Source organism: Fukomys damarensis, unplaced genomic scaffold, assembly GCF_012274545.1.
Source record: "Fukomys damarensis isolate Sample0158 unplaced genomic scaffold, DMR_v1.0_HiC HiC_scaffold_35, whole genome shotgun sequence".
Classification (NCBI taxonomy): domain Eukaryota; kingdom Metazoa; phylum Chordata; class Mammalia; order Rodentia; family Bathyergidae; genus Fukomys; species Fukomys damarensis.
In genome coordinates, this window is record NW_022900947.1 from 47,245,552 (window position 1) to 47,267,956 (window position 22,405).

Here is a 22,405-nt window from a genome sequence, read left to right on the forward strand (position 1 = left end):
CATAGCTTCCTTTTCCACAGAGATGACAGATTTAACTGTGTCACAAGCAATGAGATCATATTATTTTTGCTTATGAAATATCCTGTGGTTCCATTTAGCTATATGAGGCTATTGAGTAATTTAACACCCGCTGGATAACTCATATATAAGTGATATAATTTCTCAAAGCCTTGTTTCCCTCCCCCTTAGACATTAATGTGACCATAACGCGTCATTAGGAAAATTATAAAAGATAGTTTATAGAAGACATGCTTCACAGGGCTGAACGCATTGGAAATGGTCAAAACATATTAGCTGTCATCTTATAAAAATTTCTGTATTTAAGGCTCTGATCACCTTGTCAACGATGCATTCTGCTCCAAAAGTACCAAATGGCTTCCAGATTGCTATGTAGCGCTTTGTCTCAATTCCCCTTCTCTCTCTCACTGCCTCTGTCTCCGCCCTCACCGCCCCCCCCATGGTACTGGAGATTGAACCCAGATCCGCTCTACCACTGAGCTATGCACCCCCCTCTCTTTTTATTTTCTTCATTTTGAGACAGGCTTTCACCCAGTTGCCTACGCTGACCTTGAACTTGCAGTCCTCTATCATTAGCTTTCCCAGTAGCTAGGATTACAAGCACGCACCACCATGTCCAGCTCATTCTCTTCTCATCTGCCGAAAGGGCCTGTTGTCCTCTCATCACTGTCACTAGGATGACTGCTGGCACTCACCCTTTAACAGTACGTTAAGGTCACTGTATGTAAGAAACCTCTGCTGTCCCCCTCCCGGTCCAGGTTATGTGTCTGTGCTAGATTCTAGGGCCTGCTCCAACGTGATACCACAAAATCAATGGTTTAAAACAACAACGATTTACTCGCTCCCAGTTATGGTGTCAACACCCGCATTCTGTCTTTAAAATCTCTAGACAAGAACCCTTCCTTTCCTCTTTTTTGCTTTTGGTGGTGATCATCAATCCGTGGCATCGAGCTGCCTTCTTTATTCTCCGCATCCACTGCTGCATGTTATCTTCCTCTTGCATCTTCTTCAAATCTTCCTATTCTTAAAGTATCTACCATATTGGACTGATGGCCTGCACTAGTCTAATATGACCTCATCTTCATTTACAACTTTAGACCCGTAAGCACATTCTGAGGTCCTAAGAGGTAGCACTTAGTGACCATACCTTTCTGGGGAATACATTTCAACCCGTAAGAGTGTAACAATGGCGCTTACTTTCATGTCACCTCTACCTCTATCATTACACTTACCTTTTTTGTGTGTGGTGCGGGAATAAACCCGTGGTCTCCCACAAGTGAGGCAAATGCCGTACCACTGAGCTATAACCCTTCACCTCTGCTATATATTAATAACCCTTTCACATGTCTGTCTCTAAAGTCCTACAGCACGTGGCATGTCACATGTCTCATCTGTCTTTGTCTCTCCAGTTTAGTCACATGCTAGGTTTGTTAATACATATTGATTAAGTACATATATTTTTGTTCACGATTTAAAAAACGGGTCTCATGACAAAAAGATTACAAGGATTGATAATGTCGCATGATATCTAATAACCTGCTTTTTATTTTCTCATTAGTAGAGAAAAAAAAAGTAGGAATTGCTTTGAATCAGGAACAAAGAGTATTCAGTTCTTCTCCCAGAGTCCTCATAGTTTGGACAGCCATGGGAAATTACTTAATGTCTTTGTGCTTATCTATAAAATATAAATGACAGGACTTGTAGCTTACAGATTCACTTTCAGATATTTATGTTTTGCATTAACCATTCTGGAACCACCAGAGACTGAATTTAATGAGAAAGGGGAGGCTACTTATGAGGATCCTAGTATGTCATGCTATGGAATTTATTTTTTACTTTGGAGAAAATGGACAATCATGAAAATCAAATGAGGATTACAATAAAACTGTAGTGAGACTCCTTAAGGCATGCACTGTAGATGGAGAGGCACTCGTACCGCCTGTGGGGCTGATTAGATGTTTCAGGGAAGGGCGGAGGGAAAGGCTCAGGAAATCCTGCTGGGGAAATTCATTGAGCACCTTACCAAATACCAGCTAGGATCCCACGGACGCTGCAGCCTGCGGTGAAGGCTTCAGAGGATGGTATCTGTGATAAATGAGTAAAACTGCATGTGTCTTTCTCTCTGTTTGTGTAGCTCATTGAGGCCAGTATTGAAATTATGATATCTTTTACTTTTAAATTATTTACATTATCCCAATACTTCATATACTTTTAAGCAGGAAGGTGAAGCAGGGAGGTGAGGTGTTACTGTGCACATTGTTTTAAATACTGTATGGAATACTGGAAAGGATAATGTAGTTTACTTCCACAGCTGTTCCTTTGAAAATGTCTTTTGACTTAGAATCTTTTTGTGAGTATCAAGTTCATCTATAATTTTAATCACACTTTCTCTTACTATGCTTGCATATATTCCATTCTTTTAACTTCTAGAAATGAACAGTGTTTCTTAACTATTTGTAAGTAGGTCTCCTGTAAAGCAAAAAAGAAGAAAATACTGTTTATGTTTGGAGATGGAGGTAGCCTTGAAGCACAACACAATTGTTTCTTTTTTTCTTGGTACGGAGATCTAACTCAGGACCTTGCACTGCAAGGCATGTGCCGCACCACTGAGCTAGGTCTCCAGCCCATGGCACAGCTCTTCCTGCTTGTTGGTTTGCTATTTTTATTTCTGTTAATCAAAAATATCTTAATTAATCTGCTCACAGATATAACCAAGTGGAATGGTGATTTAAAGCAGGATATATGAGTTATTTACTAGGTGACAGCCCCATGCGAAAAAAGAGAAAGTGAGCCTCATACACCCCAGTGGCCTTTCTCTTTTGAACCTAAGTGACAAAAAAGGGGAAGTCTCTGCTACATGGATGTAAAGTGTTTTACTTGGTCATCTATAAAGTCATTTTCTCTTACTTAGAATTCCAAAGTAAAGAATTAAAAAAGACCAGATCACTCCTTTTCTACTGTTTTATTATTTATTTCTTACTATTTTAGGTATTAATCATCATATACCTTAGATTCAGTAACCCATCATTTATGGGGCAAATACTGCTCTCTTGGTTATATCTTGTGTTGCCTTAATATGTTATTGCTTTTAGGTATAAAAGTAATGATGCTTAATTACTAATAGAATAATACTTTTAATCCAAATAATTATAAATATAATACAAAAAAGTATTTGAGAGATTGCATATCTTAGCCTGCTTCTCATAACAATATTGATCCAAATGTAAGCCTCTTTACTGTTTCCCAAAATTTCATTTCAAGCAGTCATAGCATGTGCACTTTTCCATTTCACATATTTCTCAAATATGTATCAAACCTTTTCTAAATTATGCAGACAGCTGTATTTTAAAATAGTAAAATCACATTCCATTATTGGCTTTTCAATAAAAGATAATAAAACTGCTATCCTATACAATGCAGTATTGTGAGTGTGTGAGTGTCTGTTTTGGAACCGGGGATCGAACTTGGGACTTTGAGCTTCTGAGGCAAGTGGCAGAACCACTGAGCTAAATCCCCAGCCCTGAAGTATTTTTTAAATGAAAAGAAACTACATTCTTGAAAAGATTGAAGAACCAGGGATTAAGCTCAATGGTTCTGCTGCCTGTCTCACAAGCACAAGGACCAGGGTTCAATCCCCCGCGTGCGCGCATGCACGCGCACACACACACACACACACACACACACACACACATGATTGGAAACCACTGGCTTACCTCAAATCATTCTCCTAAGTAGATGACATGATTTATTTAAATAATAAAGTGTATTATGCAATAGGTATTCATAAAATTCCTTTAATTTTTATCATGTGTTTATTATAAAAATATTTATGAAACTTCCTCTATTAAAGAAATAATACTTAGTGAAAGAAACAATGTAATGACTGTTAATATTGATGGTAATATTTTATCACTCAAGGTTAAACCAAAAAGATAGGTGATATAACATTTGTAAAGATACAAATATAACATTTAGAGAGAGTATTGCATTGGGCATAAACAATTATTTTTATTTTATATTTGTTATTTCACTTTAAGGCAAACTGGTAAAATGAAAATGTTTACTCATTTGAATAGTAAAAAGTTTCTTTATTGAAATTTAAAGAATATGAAGTATTTACATAATTCTCTGATTTTAATGCAGAAATATCAAATGCCTGTTACTGAAAATGACAAGCAAGAAAATGCATAACTTGTATTGACTTTTTTGAGTGTTTATTTTCCTTAAAAAGCTATTTGTAATAACATATCCCCCTTTTCTTTCACTGAAACCTTAAAATGTAGGCAATATTCCAAGCCACATGAGAGGTGTGAAGCATGTGTCCTAAATAATACTTTGTTTGAGATGAACATTCTAGTCCTCCTCTATTATGTTTATCTCAGATAAAGAATGAGGACAACATGAAAAAAACCACATGTGAAGCATTCTCCGCAGGAGACATTCTCCACCTATGATTTATATGTGCTGGCGTTCTGGCCATGTGATGAGCTAGGTCCCCTTGTGACACGCTTCCTAGGTGACCTATCCCTGCAGTTTATCTCTAGAGAGCAGATGAATACTAAAAATAAATATAACATTTCAGAGACAAAGAGATATGCCGAAAATATAGGAGGAAATTTAGGGGGAATTTTACAGAAAAGTAACTCCAGGAAAATCTTCATTGTATGGAACTTACATAAAAATTTTAAAAGCACTAAAGATTTTCAGAATATAAAAGCATTAATACGGTAGTTTTCAAAAAAATGTCATCCTCTATAAAGTTTTAAATCTGCTTTACATTGACTATATTTACTATAATTTTAATGGAAAAAGTATTAAGAAATTGAAAAGTAACAATTACTAACATCTCAGCAATAATTATAGTAGCTATAAATCCTTTAATGGTAATTGATTAATACATAGAATTCCAAAACTATTTTTTTAACCTTTTAATTTTAAATTTTGGTATAGCTTTTTTTCAGTTTGATAAAGGAAGAATCGTATAGTAGCATCATGTCTAGAATCATATAGTAAGAATTACTTTAAAATATATTTAATCAGACCCTGTATGTACTAACATGCCTTATTCTATGTATTTTATAAGCAAAATAGTGTTCAAATCGGTAAGAACTTTTCAGTGTTCCAGATTTTCAGGATTTTTTTGTTTTTATCTTTGTAATTGTGGCACAAACTCAGAAGTGTGAAATGCTATATTAGTCACCTCTGCATTATTAAAATGAAGTGCCCAAGGTGGTTAACTTACAAGAAGAGGTTTAATTAGCTCACAGTTTTGAAGTTATAAGGATCAAAATGTATAATCAACATTGTGTAATAGGAAGAAAAGGTCTAAACCCCAGAGGAAGTGGGAGCGGTAGGGGAAAGGGAAAAGGGGAAAAGAAAAAAAACATGAAAAGGAAAAACATGGAAACAAAGTCTTTGTAAACAGGGAAGAGTGGAGGGGGTGATGGGAGGGCTGGGGAATGGGGAAACATAAGAACCAAGATACATCATGTAAAGGTACAAGATTCCCAATGATGAATGTCACTGTACTGTATATGTAAAAAGTACCAGTAAACTTAATAAAGATTGAAAAGTGCAAGACTGGGTACCCCATTAATGTAGCCTGTGGTGAGAAGGAAGGAGGCACCTCACAGCAACTGTCTGTGTAGAAGCAGTACAGTACTCAAATCTTTTTTTTTTTTTTTTCTTTTTAAAACAGGGTTGCACTATTGTAGTTGAGACTGACCTGTAACTCACTGTGTAGCCCAGCCTGGTCACAAATGCACAGTGATCCTCCTGCCTCAGCCTCCTCGGTGCTGGGATTACAGGCGTGCAACACCACACCAGCTAGTACTCAAATCTTGAACCAGCTGTGATTGGGAGAAGGAGAGAGGAGAGACAGAGAACCCTTCAGTACTCTTGTGGACAGGCCCTCAGTGACCTCAGGAACTCTCAGGAAGCCCCACTTCTTATAGGTTCAGATGTCTCCAAATACCGCGGGATGAGCCTTTTGACCCTTTGGGGCTATGACTGAACCAAATAAAGATCAAAGCAGGTGTTACTATGAAGGGAAGCTGAAAGAATGAGATATGAGATACTATTGTTTGCTTACTACACATGCATCCTCTGCCCCCACCCACTTCCTCCTGCCTACCAAGCCCTGATTTTCTTTGTAAGTCTTTCAAGAAGACCCTAGCTTGTTGAACTTTCTAGGCAAAACCAGCTTTGTGGATGTCATTCCTTGGTGGATTATTTTAGGAATAGGTGCATTCACATGGCTTAGGCATTGGCTCATTTGGGCCATTGTTGTCTAAGGGGAAGTCTGCTAAGTGGCTTAATTATAGATCGTTCATACTCTTAAAATGAGACAAAAGAGGGGGTTTTATTGTTTTTAATGCTGTATATTCTCTTCTCAGGTGACCCTGGGCATACAGAACCATAAGGCCATAGGTAAAGTGGGAGCGCATTTTACACAATTCATGCAATAGCAGTGATGTTTTGTTAAATCACTGAACTAACCAACTTGGAACCAGTCCATCTTCCAGTTCTTAAAATACAAAATGATAAAGTTCTGCTTTTGTTTCTGATCCTTGTGGCCTAAAGCATTCTAAAGCAAATAGCAACGGCATCACATTTCTCCTAAAATTATTGCTTCCTGGCGACACCATTGAAGCAGTTCAGATGTAAGACTGGCCAGTTCCCCTGAGGTTGTGACTGGAGTTCACAGGACAATCAGTCCACTCAGCCCTGTACAGGAAGTGAGAGCCCTTGCAGATTACTGGTCTCCAGTCACTGGTGTTTGGCTACTTTGTTTCATGTTTTGTTTACCTAAGCCATGTCTGTTACATTATACATATAAAGCATGAAAATAGCTCTATTGATTTATATGTATATTAAAAGCTACTGTGCTATTAAAAATTGTACAACAGGACAGAGTGATTCTACCAAGTAGATGGCAAAATTCATTTCCCTCTGCATTCTATTTCTGCTTTGAAAGTTTTTGTTTTTAATTAATCAATTAAATTTCTTTGAGATGGGGTTTTGCTATGTTGTCCAGGCTCAAATTGAACTGCTGGGCACAAGTGATCCTCCTGCCTCAGCTACCTGGGTAGCTAGGGCTACAAGTGCACACCACTGCCCTTGACTTGGAAATACAGACCAAGTACATAATATAATGTGTGTCAGATTAAGTACATATATATAATGTGTGTGTACACACACATGCACTTACCTACTTATTTGCTAAAGCGTGAAAAGCCAAAGGCATTTTTCCTGGTTCCTCTTAGTTTTCTTTGTACAGGCTTTAATGTTAATTGACTTCAATATACAATATTGATATTGTCATTTCTTTTTCAAATTCTCTTTCTCAAGGTTTCATTCTGATTGCTATTGTTTTTCTCCTTTGTAAATAGTTTAGTCTAGAGATACCACGTATTGACAAAAAGAAAAGTCTTAATTCAGTGATTCAGTATGACATCCTTCATCTCAGCCAGTCATACAGATAGGACATGTTTATACCTACCTCAGAGAATAAAAGAATGCTTGCAGCACCCTCATGAAGTACAGTGAATTAAATCAGTCTTTGACAACAAAAAAAGGAATAAAATAACTTTAGTAGCCTTGAATGAGAGTCAACCATTATTAGCCATATTAATTCCCAGAGAAATAGACATAGTCTTCACTGAAGAAACATATGTATCTAAAATACTTGTTAACATGCTATATATTATATGATGTAAAGAAGCATGAAAAGTATTGCTCCATGTGTAAGACAAATTAAGCAATATCTTTTCAATAATGTATATAGGCACATATACATGAAAATAAAGAATGTTCACCTCTCAAGTGTTGCCATAAATAGGTAGTAATAAATTAATACAAATAGGTTAATGCAAATAAATTCTACTTATTTTTAAATGAAAACTTTTTCACAATTCTGTCTAGCCAGCGGCATAGCATTCAGCTATTAAAATATTGCAGTCTAGAAATCATTGCATCGAAACCAGGACTGAAATTCTTTCCCAAGAAATTTGTGTGAATTTGTTCATTGTAAAAGTACATTTCCTCCCTGGTGCAGTGTCACATGCCTGTAACTCTAGCTGCTTGGAAGGCTGAAGCAGACAGATTGCCAGGTAAAGGGCAGCTTGGGTAACTTAGGGAAGACATGTCAAAATACCAACAGTGAAAAGTCTGTGATGTAGATTGGGACAGAGTGAGTGCTTACTTTGCATGTGCAAGGCCCCAGGGTCAATACCCGGTACTGTAAAAAGGAGGGAAGAACGGAGGCAAGGAAGAGAGGGAGAGAGAAAAAGGGAGGGGGGGGAGGGAGGATTTTCATTAATTTTTAGTTGTTTCTCTGAATTATACTTGTGTGTCTAAAGTAATCATTTTATTTTTGAAATGGAATTCATGCATATTGTGTGAAAGTTGGCTGATGATTATGATAATGTGCTTTATCAGACAGTGCCCATAAATGTATGTGGAAATTGGAAATTGGACTTACAAGTTCACTATATTTTTATGCTTTGGATATACCTCAGTGATGGAGTACTTGCCTAGCACACCCAGGGCCCTGGGTTCAGTCACTAGCACCAAAGGGGAAAACAAACAAACAACAACAACAACAAAGTAAAATCTATAGTATTAAACATATTTCTACATTTTAAGAATATTGAGTTCATTTTAGACATTCCCAAGAATGAGTAGATGTCCACTATTTTATAGAAAAATAATATAAAAAATCTGAAGTTCTATTTTTAAATTTGCTACTGAAATAGTTTAGTATATTAGGAAATAATATCTTTGTACTGCAGGAAAGAATGTGTGTTTAAACTGTATTTTGTCAAAATAAAATTATTTCAACCTTTAAATATGAAATAACCACATTACATTTGTTTCTGGAGAAGTATAACACTGAGATGGAAATGTATTTTAATAAGAGTTTATGAGGTTCCATTAATAATTTCTCAATGTTTGTTATTTCAAGTTTTTTGAAATTTTATGTAAGATGAAACTGAAAATAACACCAATTTTTGTTCAGGGCTGTCACACTTTCCGTTACAGATCAGACAAGTCTTGCTCAGTTTCCCATATGGGTAGGAACAAGTTTTACATGCTGAGACATTCTCTGTGATCAGGCTGTGCACACTGTGATCAGTACATAAATATGATATATTTTAGCCAAATTAAACCCAAAACATTTATAATGAAAAACAAGATAGATAGATAGATAGATAGATAGATCAAATATGCAATATATATATGCTGGTCTATGCATCCTTTTAAGAAATATACAAGTATTTAGTAGGGACAGTGAACAGTTAAGCCATGCTGCCCTGCAAGGAGCATTTTAATGAGTCATACTTCAAATTGACTGTCCTGAAAGTCATTGTTTTCAATATCTTTTTTTCCAATCAATTAATTTTTTTATACATTTAAGGATACAACATAATGGCATTCATCACTGAAAATTTGCACCTTTACATAATCCATCTTCGTTCTTATTTTTCCCCATTCCCCTGCCCTCCCTTCAACCTCTCCACCACTCCCTATCTACAAGGACTTTGTTTCCATTTTTTTCTCCTGTTAATTCCATTCACATCTTTCTTTTCCCCTACCCCTCCCATTTCTACTTAAGCTTTGAACGTTTTCTTCCTATTTCACATTATCTATTATACCTTTCAGTCCTTATTTAAACTTTCAGTTTCTCACACTAGAGAAGCTATTTCATATTTACACGTGTCCTATTTATTTCACTTGAGTATGGCTTCAATGTGCATCCATTTATCTATCCCCTAGTTCATCATTTTTATGGCTGAGTAGTACTCCATTTTATTAATTTTTTTTTCTTTATCTATCTCTTGTTGATGGGCAGTTGGGTTGCTTCCAAGTTTTAGCTACAACAAACATGGTGTGCACACATATTATGTTGGTATAATTCTTTTAAGTCTTTGGGAAAGATATACGGCAGAGGGATAGCAGCGTCAAATGGGACCTCCTGTCCTAGTGCTTTGAGCTATCTCCGTACTGATTTTCACAGTGGTTGCACTCCTGTCAGCAGTGAAGCAAGGTTCCTCTTTCCCCACAGCACTTCCAGCATTTGTCATTGGTTGATTTCCTGATAGCAGCCATTCTTTCTGAAGTGAGGTATAGTGTGTATTATTTTCATTTTCATTTCTGAGTGACCAGTGATGTTGAACATTTTTTAATTGTTTATTTGCTATTTCTACCTCTTTGTCTGAGAAATGTCTGTTCATTTCAGGTGCCCATTTTTGGATTGGGTCTTTAAATGAGGGAAGTCCGATTTTTTTTTAGTTTGTTCTGTATTCTAGATAGTAGACCTTTGTCTGATGAAGAGCTGGTTAAAAGCTTTTCTCACATTTTGGGTTGTCTTTTCACACTATTGGTTATTTCTCTTGCTGTGCAGAAGCTTTTTAATAAGAAGAGATCCCACTTGTTGATTGTGCTAGTTCATGGGCAAATGAGGTTTTGTTCATAAAAACTTTTCCTACAGCAATCTCTTCAAGAGTTCCACCTAACCTCTCTTCCAGCTGGTTTAGTGTTTCTGTTTTAATATTTAGATCTTAATCCATTTGCATTTTAGTTTCATACATGGTGAGAGATATAGGTCTAGTTTTAATTATGGCAAATTGAAACCCAGGTTTTCCAACAGCATTTATTGAAGAGGCTACGTTTTCTCTAGTGTGGGTGTTTGGCTCCTTTGTTGAAGATGAGGTGGCTGAGTGTGTCTGGACGTGCTTCTGCATCTTTTAATCTGTTCCACTGGTCCTCGGGTCTGTTTTTTTGCCAGTACCATGTTGTTTTGATCATAGCAACTTTGTAGTACCAAGTCGGGGATTGTGATACCCCCTACCTTGTCTTTATTGCCTAGGATTGCTTTTGCTACTCTAGGTCTCTTCTTGTTCCAAATGAATTTTTGGATTGTTTTCTCAAGGTCTGTGAAGTATGCTATTGGGATTTCATTTGGGATTACACTGAGTCTATATAGCAGTTTTGAAAGTGTGGACATTTTCACTATGTTGATTCTTCCTAACCAAGAGCAAGGTATGTCTTTCCGTTTTCTGATGTCCTCATCATCTCTTTTTTAAGAGGGTTGTAGTTCTCAATGTAGAGGTCTTTCACTTATTTCATTAGGTGTATTCCTAGGTATTTCAATTTTTGGACGCCACTGTAAACTGGATTGTTTGTCCCACTTCTCTCTCACTGTCGGTTTTTCTTATACAGGAAAGCTATTGATTTTTGTATGTTGACCTTGTATCCAGCTACTTTGCTGAATTTCATCATCAAGTCTAGAAGACTTCTGGTGGAGCTCTTGAGGTCTTCTAAATAGAGTGTCATGTCATCTGCAAGTAATGACAATTTTACTTCTTCATTTCCTATGTTTATTCCTTTTATTTCTTTCTCTTGTCTAATTGTTCTGGCTAATGTTTCCAAAACTATATTGAACAGGAGTGGTGGACACCCTTGTCTTGTTCCCGATTTTAGTGTGAAGGATTTCAGTTTTTGACCATTTAGTATGATATTGACTGTTGGTTTTTCATAGATGATTTTTATCAGATTGAGGTAGAGACTGTCTATTCCAGTTATTTGGAGGGTTTTTATCATAAATGTGTGCTGGATTTTGTGAAATGCTTTTTCTGCATCTGTTGAGATGATAATATGGTTTTTGTCCTTGGCTCTGTTGATATAGTATATTATATTTATTGATTTGTGTATGTTGAACCATCCCTGCATCCATGGGTTGAATCCCACTTGGTCAAGGTGTATGATCTTAATTGATCTCCTGCTTTCTATTGGAGAGTATCTTATTAAAGATTTTTGCATCTATATTCATAAGTGAGATTGGCCTATAGTTCTCTTTTTTCAGTTGAGTCTTTCTCTGCTTTGGAGTTCAAGATGGTACTTGCTTCCAGGAATGAATTCGGGAGTATTGCTTCCCTTTCAATTTCATTAAAGAGTTTAAACAGGAGTGGCAGTAGTTCCTTCCTAAATGTCTTGTAGAATTCAACATTGAAGCCATCGAGACCCAGACTTTTCTTAGTTGTTAAATTTTGATTACATTTTCAATTTCATTGATTGATACTGGGCGGTTTATAATTTTTAGGTCATCATCCATTACCTTTGGTAGTCATACGTATCCAGGAATCTGTCCATTTCTTCTGTGTTTTCCGTCTTATTGGCATAGTATATATTCTCGAAGTAGGTATGGAAGATCCCTGGATTTCTGTCCATTGTAACTTCACCCTTTTCATTCTTCATAGCATGGATTTGGGGCTTTTCTTTCCTTTTTTTGACAAGGGTTTGTCAATTTTATTTATCCATTCAAAGAACCAACTTTTGTATTGTTCTCAGTCTGCATTGCATTAATTTCTGCCCTGATCTTTGTAATTTCCTCTCTAGTATTAGCATTAGCTTTGACCTGCTCTTGTATTTCTAGAAGCTTGAGGTTGAGCATCAAGTTGTGTAAATGAGCTCATTCTGTTTTCCTAATATGAGTTTCACTGCTACAAATTTCCCTTGTAAGACTGCTTTCATTGTGTCCCATAGATTCCAAAATGTGGTATTGGCATTGACATTTAATTGTAGGAACTGTCTGATTTCTTCTTTAATTTCCAAAGTGACCCATTGGTTTTTCAGAAGAGTGCAGTTCAATTTCCATGTGTTTATGAAATTCTTGTGGTTTCTTTTCCTGTTGATCTCCAATTTAATCACACTATGGTCTGATAATATTCGGGGGATAAGTTCAGTTCCTTTGCACTTACTTAAACATGTTCTATGAGCAAGTACATGGTCTATTTTGGAGAATGACCCATGTGCAGCTGAAAATAATATGTATTCTGATTTTGTGGGGTGGAACATGCTGTAAACATCTGTTGTTCACTTGTTCAAGAGTTTGATTCAGTTCTACTATTTCATTGTTTATTTTTTGTCTGGTTGATCTATCAATTCATGGAGATCTATCTATCAGTGGAGTTTTGAAGTCCCCCATTACTGTTGTATTAGTGCTTATATGATTTTTCATGTCCATTAGTATTTGTTTTATATAGTTGGGCAAACTTGTGTTTGGTGCATATATATTTACAATTGTTATCTCTTCCTCTTGGATTTTTCCCTTTACAGGGATGTATTGTCCTTTGTCTCTCTTAATCAAAGTTGGTTTGAAATCCACTTGATCTGCAAAGAGGATAGCTACTCCTGCTTTTTTTTTGTTTGTTTTTGTTCCTGTTACATGGAATATTATTTTCCACCCTTTAAATTCTGGTCTGTGAGTTTCTTTTTAAATTAAGTGTGTTTCTTATATGCAGCATATTGTTGGATTTTGCTTCTTGACCCATTTTGCCAAACTATTTCTTTTGATTGGTGAATTGTGACCATTAATATTGATGGTTATAACTGATATGTATTAACTTATCTTTGGCATGAGTTTTTCTTTTTGTTGGATTATCCCCCTTTGCATGTAATTTCTTGTCATACCTGACTCATTCTGCTGGGCTTCCTGGGGTTATGATCCTCATTATCTTTCCTAGGATATTGTTTAAAATTGTTTGGAGTATTCATGAAGTTCCTAAGGTGCTCTTTGTCACAAACGTATCCTATTTCTCCATCAATTTTAAAACATAATTTTGTAGGGTGCATCCATCTGGATTGGAGGTTGTTTTCCTTTAGGGCTTGAAATATTTCATTCCATGCTCTTGCCTTGTGGGTTTGTGTTGAGACATCTGCTATGATTCTGGTGGGCTTTCCTTTGTATGTGATTCATTTCTTTTCTCTTAACTGCTTGTAGAATTTTGTTCTTCTGTTGGGTTTCTGAAATCTTAACTATTATATGCCTATGTGTAGATTTTTTTTTTTTTTAATCTCAGCTAGTTGGAATCCTGTAAGCCTCACTTTTCTGCATGTCAGGTTCTTTTTCCCTATTTGGAAAGTTTTCTGCCATTAGTTTGGTGTACAGTTTTTCTATGTCATCCACACTCTCTCCTATTTCTTCATTGACTCCAATGAATCTTATGTTATTCTTCATTAAACTGTCTAGCAGCTGCTGGATTGATCTCTCATGGACCTTTACTATTTTTAAGAAGTTTTTCTTTTCTTGGTCACTAATTGCAATCTTATCTTCTATATCTGAAATTCTATCCTCGCATGAGATCATTCTGCTGTGTAAACCTTAAATGTCTAGAGTGTGTGCGTGTGTGTGTGTGTGTGTGTGTGTGTGTGCAAGGGATTGAACTTGGGTCCTTACACTTGCAAGGCAGACCACAGAACCATTGAGCTAAATCCCCAGCCTTAATGGGGTTTTTAATATCTATTTGATCTGCAAAGAGGATAGCTATTCCAGCTTTTTATGGGGTTCCTGTTGAATGGAGTATTGTTTTCTAACCTTTTATTTTAAATCTATGATGTTCTTTTTGAATTAAGTGTCTTCCTTGTATGCAGCATATTGTTGTATCTTGCTCCTTGATCCATTCTGACAGTCTATTTCTTTTGTTTGGTTAATTGACACCATTAACATCAATGGTTATAACTGCATTGATTTATACTTCTCGTGACTTTTTTTTTGGTTTCTCCCTCTTTGTGCTTAAGTTCTTGGTATGCCCAATGGATTAATTCTGCAGTGTTTCTTGGTGTTGTGATCCTCATTGCATTTTCCTAGGATATTGTTTAAAATATTTTGGAGTGGTGGTTTAGTGTTCATGAAGTTCTTCAGGCACTCTTTGTCATGAAAGTATCTTATTTCCCCATCAATTTTGAGAGGCAGTTTTGCAGGGTACATCAATCTGTCTTGAAGGTTGTCTTCCTTTAGGGCTTGAAATACATCACTCTAAACTCTTCTTGCTTTGAGGGTTTGTGTTGAGAAGTCCGCTGTGATTCTGATGGGCTTTACTTTGTATGTAATTTTTTTCTTTTCTCTAACTGCTTGTAGAATTTTGTTCTACTGTTGGGTTTCTGGAATCTTAACAATTATATGCCTAGGTGTATTTTTTTTAAAAAAATCATGGCTAGGTGGAGTCCTATATGCCTGACTTACCTGTTTGTCAAGTTCTTTTACCCTACTTGGAAAGTTTTCTGCCATTACTTCTATGAACAGTATTTTTTTTTTATGTCATCTGCATTCTCTTCTGTTTCTTCATTGATTCCTGTCAGTCTTATGTCACTCTTCTTTGCATCATCTAGCAGCTGCTGGATTGATTTTTTACGGTCCCTTACAATTTTTAAGATTTTTTTTTTCTATTCCTGGTCACTAATTGCAATCCTATCTTGTATCTTTAATTCAGTCCTCACATTGGCTCATTCTGCTGCATAAGCTTTCAGTGGAGTTTTTAATCTCCTGGAAATCTGTTTGTATTTGTTTTATGGATTCCATTTGTTTCCAGTGTTGGGATTACATCATGTTTCTCAGATCCTCTATTTTTTTTATCTGTGTCTGTTCTAGATGTATTAATTATGTCTAGTTCTATGGCATAATCTCTGCTGGTATCTGAGAAATTATTTCTGATTTCATTTTATCTAGGTCCTCTTTTGTTGCCAATTCAGAGAGTGTAAGTGGTTGAGTATCAGATTGTTCCATCCTGTTTCTTTATGGGGTTGCCTTAAGTGATCTGAAAGCTTGGTTTTGAGACTTATTTCTCATTCTTCTCATTTCAACAGATGAAACCTGTTGTGCCTTTGTTGAGGAAACATTTTGTTCACACAGTGATCCTCCATTCTCAGCAGGCCACTGATCAGCTTTTACTCTGCTGCTCCCCTGGGTTTAGAATGATAGCCTTCCATATCCCTGAGGTGACCTGTGGCCTGTGCAGGATTCTTGCTGGGGCCTGTGCACATTTTGGATGATATCAGGTGTGCCTCTTGCTGGGGCCTGTATGTAGCTCTTGTCTGGGCAGGCCCTTTGGCTGGGGGCTGTGTATCCCACTTACTCTTGTCTGTGTAGCCTTCTTGCTAGGGTCTTCAGGCACTTATCAGTGGTAGGGGCCTGAGCCTCTGGCTGTAGATTGTGCTGTGTATCTGTGTAGATCTTTTCCATGTGGGCCCTTTGCTCTGGCCAATGGTATGGTAGGAGTCTGAATGAAGCTTGCATACCCATGCACCTCTTTTCTAGGTGGGCTGTGGTTTGGGCATGTGTGTCTGCACCTCTAGGGTCAGGGTTGGGTGGGGCCCTATCTGGGACCCACTTGCAGCCATGCCACTCTTGTCCACATAGCTTGCTCCTAGGCATGTGCGCTTACTTACTGATGTCATGGTGGAACTCTGAAGGAAGCTTGCATGCCTATGCAGCTCTTTTCTAGGTGGCCTGTGGCTTTGGGATGTGTTTCCTCTGGGGTCGGATCAGGGCCCTAGCTGGGACCCGTCTGCAGACGAGCTGCTCTGGTCCACACAGCTGCTCCCAGGTGTGTGTGTGTGCACTTACTGATGTTATGAATGAACTCTGGAAGACAGTTTTGCGCTTGTTCCTTCAACATCTTTTTTTTTTTTTTTTTTATTCTTTTTTTTTTTTTTTTTTTTTTTTTTACCAAGTTCTTGTAGTAGAACTTATAGTAGGTTGAATATTAGTCTTCTGGTGATATTAGCATCCTAATATCCATAATCACTGAATATTACCTGATGTGGCTAAATATATTTTCATATGTGATGAAATTAGGGTTTATCAGTTTAGGGGTTAATATACAAAACATTCAATAAAATTAAACAGGAATAAAATAACCAAATTTTAAAAGCTGACTGAAGTCGTGATAAAGATTGCAAAAAAGAACACAAATGGTCAACAGGTATTTGAAAATATGGTCAAGTTTACTAATCTTCAAAGATGTGTGAACCAAAGCCACAATATTTCACCTCATATGTAGTAGTATGGCTGTGATAAAAAAAGATAGAATGTAATATATGGCAAGCATATGAGAAAAAAAATTCTTGTACTCTCTTGACAGAAATATAAATTGGTACAGCCGTATGAAAAACAGTATGTATACTCTCAAAAAAATTTAAAAAATAGAGCTACTGTGTAGTCCAGCAGTCCCACCTCTGAAAGTTTGTGTATCTACAGAAATGAAATGAGTATCCTAAAGAGTTTATTTATACTCTTGTGTTTGTTGCAACATTTTTCAAAACAGGCAAGAAACCTAAGTATCCATCAATAGATGAATAAAGAAAATGTGATCCACACACAAAATACACAATGCAACATTATTTAGTCTTTAAATAAGAAACTGTCATTAAAAGGAGAATACACCAAATAAAAGAGTTTGAACAAAAAAGACAGTATAGTCTCTCTTGTGAAGTATGAGTAACTGAAACTTATAAAAGCAGAGAGTAGAGTGGAAGTTAACAGTGGCAGAGTAGTAGGGGAAATTGAGAGATATTGATATAAGGAGATAAAGTTTCTGTAATGCAAGTTTAATATGTTCTAGTGATCTGATATACAGAATGAGAATCACAGTTAATAATACTGTATTTGAATCAGTCATATTTCCTGTCACTAGGATAAAATACATGAGGCCTGTAGCTAAATGAAAAAGCTTTGTTTTGGCTCACAGTTTCAGTGGTTGTACCGTGATCAGCCAGCTCTAAAGAAGGAATATGATAGCAGAAGAGTGTGGTGGGGCACAGCTGCTGCTTCCCTGCCAGCTGGGTAACAGCATAAGGCAAGAATCAGCGAGAGATGCACTCTCCAAGGACACACCCCAGGCGCACCTTCCCATTAGACCCCAGCACTTTCTAGCATATTCACCTGTAATATCAGGGGGTTATTCCACAGGTAAGTACAGTGGCCCATGATCCAATCACCCCTTCAGGAGTCTCTTAACCTAGTAATCTAGTCAAGTTGACAGTTAAGACTAACTGATACAGTGTTGTGTATTTGACATTTGCTAAAAGGGTAGATTTTAAAATTTTTCTGCATACAAAGAAAACAAAATGACTCTTTGGCATGATGTCTGTGATAATTTCCTTTATTGGGGTAATCATCTCACAAGGTATACATATATAAAAACATCTTATTGCAACATCTAAATGCATTTACAATTGTATTATTCAAAGCCAGAAAGATAAAATCAAGTAAGATGAATTAGAGTGAAAGTTAGGAATGATGAATAGGATATATGTGAAGATGCTTTCTACGTTGGAGGGATTATCAGACGTAGGGCATTTTTACTTTAAATCTGGGACTTAGGGTGTACAGCAAAGCTTAAGGTGAATGTTTAAATATTTAAAAAATTATAGTAGAAAGGCTGGGGATTTAGCTCAGTGGTTCCAGCACCTGTCTTTATATATATAGTAAAAGACACATTGCTAAGAGTTATGGAATAAGTGTTGGAATTCAGAGAATTATTTTGAGGGGCACTAATAGCAATGCATCCTTTACCTTTCATTTGAACATCCCTTACATTTTTCAGTCATACATTGCAGAGTAGTTTTGAACAGTAAAGGACTTAACTTTGATTTTTTGTTTGTTTTTAATATGAATCTTTTCTCCACTTCCTCTTCTGAATCTGAAGCATTTATGTTGTTTCTTGTGTGTCTCTATGTCTGGGTTCTGTTTCTTTCAAATGTATTTAGTGTATCTGTAATGAAGTGTTGTTAACCTACCTGAAACAAATGACTACCATTCATAATGGTATTTGTGATGATAACAATAGCAAAATTATACCTGTGCATATGTGTGATACTTCATGTATTCTTCCTAATACAGTTTTATAATAAGCATGTCAGTCTGTGAGAGAGTAAAATAACAGGTCTATGTTATCTTTGTGAAAATAAATTCTACAGGATTTTTTTTTACAATTCTGTCTGATATTTGTCAAGGCCACTTAATGATACAGATGGTGGTATGCAGATTGTGTTCACATAAAGTTTCTTTGAAAAAATATAATGTAAATATAATGTAAATAATTCTTCAAATGCTTTTATAAGAATATGATGTTTTCTCTGTATTACTGAATAGTATATATTTGACCATATTATTGCAATTATTTTCTCATCTGTTATTTTGGGTTTGAAAATATCCTTAGTATCATGGATGAATAATACTAAAAATAATTTTAAAATTCATACTTATATTAAAAATAAACAATTGAATACCCAAGTTTAAAGCACTTTACATTAGGTGATTTTACCTTATTTTGTTTTTATTCATAATATTTTAATATGAATACTTTTGGCAGTTTTAGAAGAAATAAAAAAGTTGTCTTTTGGGGGTAAATTCTTAAAAATATCTGTTACCAGTATAAAGTTATTTCATTTTGAATCAAAGAAAATGAAGTACTAGGAAAACAAGAAGTAGAAGGGAATCTTTAAACTGGGTTTTCAAAATATAATTCATCTTTAAATATTCATTGTTATAGTGTTTATTCTGTATTTTATGTAAAAATAATATTCCAGAGATTAAATCTGCCTTTTCCCTTGGATTTTTAAAGTGGCTTGATGCACAATAATAATAGAATAAAGTATTTTGAAAAGTAGTACTCTTTCATACAGAATACCATTGATACTGATTATAAAGATATTACTGACATCGTATTTTTTTATATTTCTTCACATTTCATTAATTAAAAGTGTATCTTGATCATCTTTTATTAAATAAGATATTTGGAAGTCACAGTGGTAATAAGTGGTAATTTACAAAATGTTCACTCTTTAAATTTTCTTACATAGAGGTGTTGTGATGTGAAAGTTGTGATTGGCTTAACTGCTGTAAATATGTAATTTAATTTGAGATATCTTTGTTAAATAGATTTTCTTTGTAATAAGGAGGTACAGTATTGCCTTCAGCAACTTTGAAGAAATGTCAGTACACTGAATTATGATGCTGCGTATTTGCAGTGTATGTGTGTGGACTGCCACATTTCTGTTATTGTTGTCATATGGCTGATTGTCAGCCCCAGTCATTACGTCTGCACTAGGGACTACAGGACATGCAGATCCCAAGGAGTAACTGTTACGCTGAACTCCCAGAAACCTATGGTCTATAGGCTCTTATTAATTTTTCACTTATAATGCAGAATATATTTTTCAGTTTAAGACATTTACATTTTGATTGAGGGACTAAATAAAATCCTCATTAAGCCTGACAGACAGTAACCTCAAGTCAACGTCACAAATTTTCTACTTTAAGTTGGAGTGAGTTCTGCCCTCCTTCCCTTATGCTGCCAGTATCCTCACAAGTATCCAGAGCTATGGATCACATAAATAAATGAGCCTTTTGTTACAAAAGTAATAGAAAAATCCAGCCTCGAAATTATATTTCTGAAGTGAATCAACAACATAAAAGAAGGAATACTCAATGAATCTATCCTATATATTCCAAGCCACTATTATGGGGGAATAAACCATTATTTCTCTTCAAAAAAAAAAAAAAGAACTCTTCTCATTGATAATATTATTGAATCTAGGAATTTTCTGATTTAAATTCACAATAATGAGACCACCTTGAACATGTTGGTTTTTCCCACCCAGAGGAAGAATTAATTTTATTACTTGTACTTTTCCCCAAGAATAAATCGATCCAGATATATTTAGTTCAGTTTCCACAGAGGTGTCTGAAGTTTTAATTTCTCCTTTAGGAGTGCTATTCTATTATTCTGTTTAGAAATTAAATATATTATTTGAAATTATAGGATACTGACATTTGCAAGGTGTCACCTAATCTACGAAGTTTGACTCATTATTCAGCTGAACATTAAAAAAATGGGAAAAAACATTTTTTTGGCAATAACAGGGATTTAACCTGGAGCCTCATATATACTGGGCAATCTCTGTAGCACTGAACAGCAATTCCCATCCTCTTCCCATTGAGGTGGAATCTCCTTGTATATCCCAGGCTACAGACTTGCTATCCTCTGCTTCATCCTCTTAGATGATGGAATGACAACCATACCTCACTGTGCCCTGCTGAGAATTCATTATAATATTCATTATATAAAGTAAATTAACATATACATTTTAATATTTGAATATTAACTTACCAGCTTGGGTAAAGCTGTTTGATACCACATTTCACTGCCTTTCACATGAATGTCATCATAATCAGTCAATTTATTTTGGATGTATCTAGTGACAGTCTGTGGTTATATATATATATATTTTTAGTACTTTGATTGTAAATGGCAGTGAGTATTTGCTATGAAATAATCTTCCTTAACTGTCTACACATTGGACTATCCAATGGGCCAGTTGCTCTTGCTTCAAAATACTTAGCTTCGACCTCAAAATCATGCTGATTTCAACCAAGGATTAGTTAATACTAGATTTATTTTTATGTCTAGTTTTTAAAAATATCCCACAGATGTTTCTTCAAGAAGACTAATGTCATGGAGCCATGCAGAGTACAGACTTATGAGGCTGAAGCAGGAGTACTGCATGTGCAAGGCCAAACTAGAAAATCTCAACTCAAAAAAATAAAAAGAGGGTGGGAGATCACTCAACTCTCAAGCACACCTGGTATTGACCCCCCACAAAATAAATAAATAATTAGAAAAACCTTAATGTCAGAATCTTTATTTAAATCCATGTAATTGCAATTAAACTGTTATGGTGTTGATGATAATATTGATCTATCATTGCATAAGCTGACTCACTGTTGTCTTTGATTTGCTTTCAGATGCAATAACAGAACCCAGTGTGCAGTGGTGGCGGGTCCTGATGTTTTTCCAGACCCATGTCCAGGAACCTATAAATACCTTGAAGTTCAGTATGAATGTGTCCCATACAGTATGTATAATTCTATACTTTTCTTCTAAGCAGGAAAAAATAAGTTTTGTTTTTCATGCATTGATAAAATGCTCTCTGTGAAAACATTAAAAAAATCATAAATGTTAAAAGGAGCTAATTTTAGTTTGTTGATATAGAATCGCTCCATCATTGGGAGAATTAGATCTTGCCTTCATGTTCCTGCAGTATTTACATTATATATTTCTATTCATGATACCTATTCTAACACTTTTAAAATGAAGAAACGTAAAACATTTACAAAAAATGTTGGGAATATTTATGCCAGTCTTGCAGCCCTCTAGGTCTAAACAGATAGAACAGGAAAGAAAATAATATTCTTGCATATATAGAGGTACAGAATCTGGTAATTTTTATTTTGATAAAAATAATAGTATATGAGCTTCCTGTGCTATGAACATTTTGAAAATTAGAAATACATTCGCCCAGAGTGAACAAGCTATAAAGAAAAACAAAGATTACATGTTCTAAATATACTGTTCATAGTGTATTTTGAACAGCTTCAAGAAGTATGTCTTTGTAACCCTTATTTCAGATGCATTATAAGCCAGCAATGCATTTTTTCTTTAGAAATAATAAAAAATCAAATAACCTAAACCAATACATTTTTTTTTTTACTTTTCTACCTAGAATTCTTCAACATTTCATAACAAAGATTTTTTTTAAGTGA

At 35.6% G+C, this 22,405-nt stretch overlaps 1 protein-coding gene across 7 annotated transcripts in view; it reads left to right on the plus strand.

Annotated features, from left to right (window-relative positions):
* The window catches only part of Adgrl3 (adhesion G protein-coupled receptor L3), an 811,341-nt gene that overhangs the window by 430,556 nt on the left and 358,380 nt on the right, over positions 1–22,405 (plus strand). For all 7 annotated transcript variants that reach the window (XM_033758920.1, XM_033758923.1, XM_033758917.1 and 4 more), the window contains exon 6: positions 21,608–21,717. In XM_033758920.1, coding sequence (XP_033614811.1) covers positions 21,608–21,717 — 110 coding nt within the window. The remainder of the gene's footprint in view (positions 1–21,607; positions 21,718–22,405) is intronic.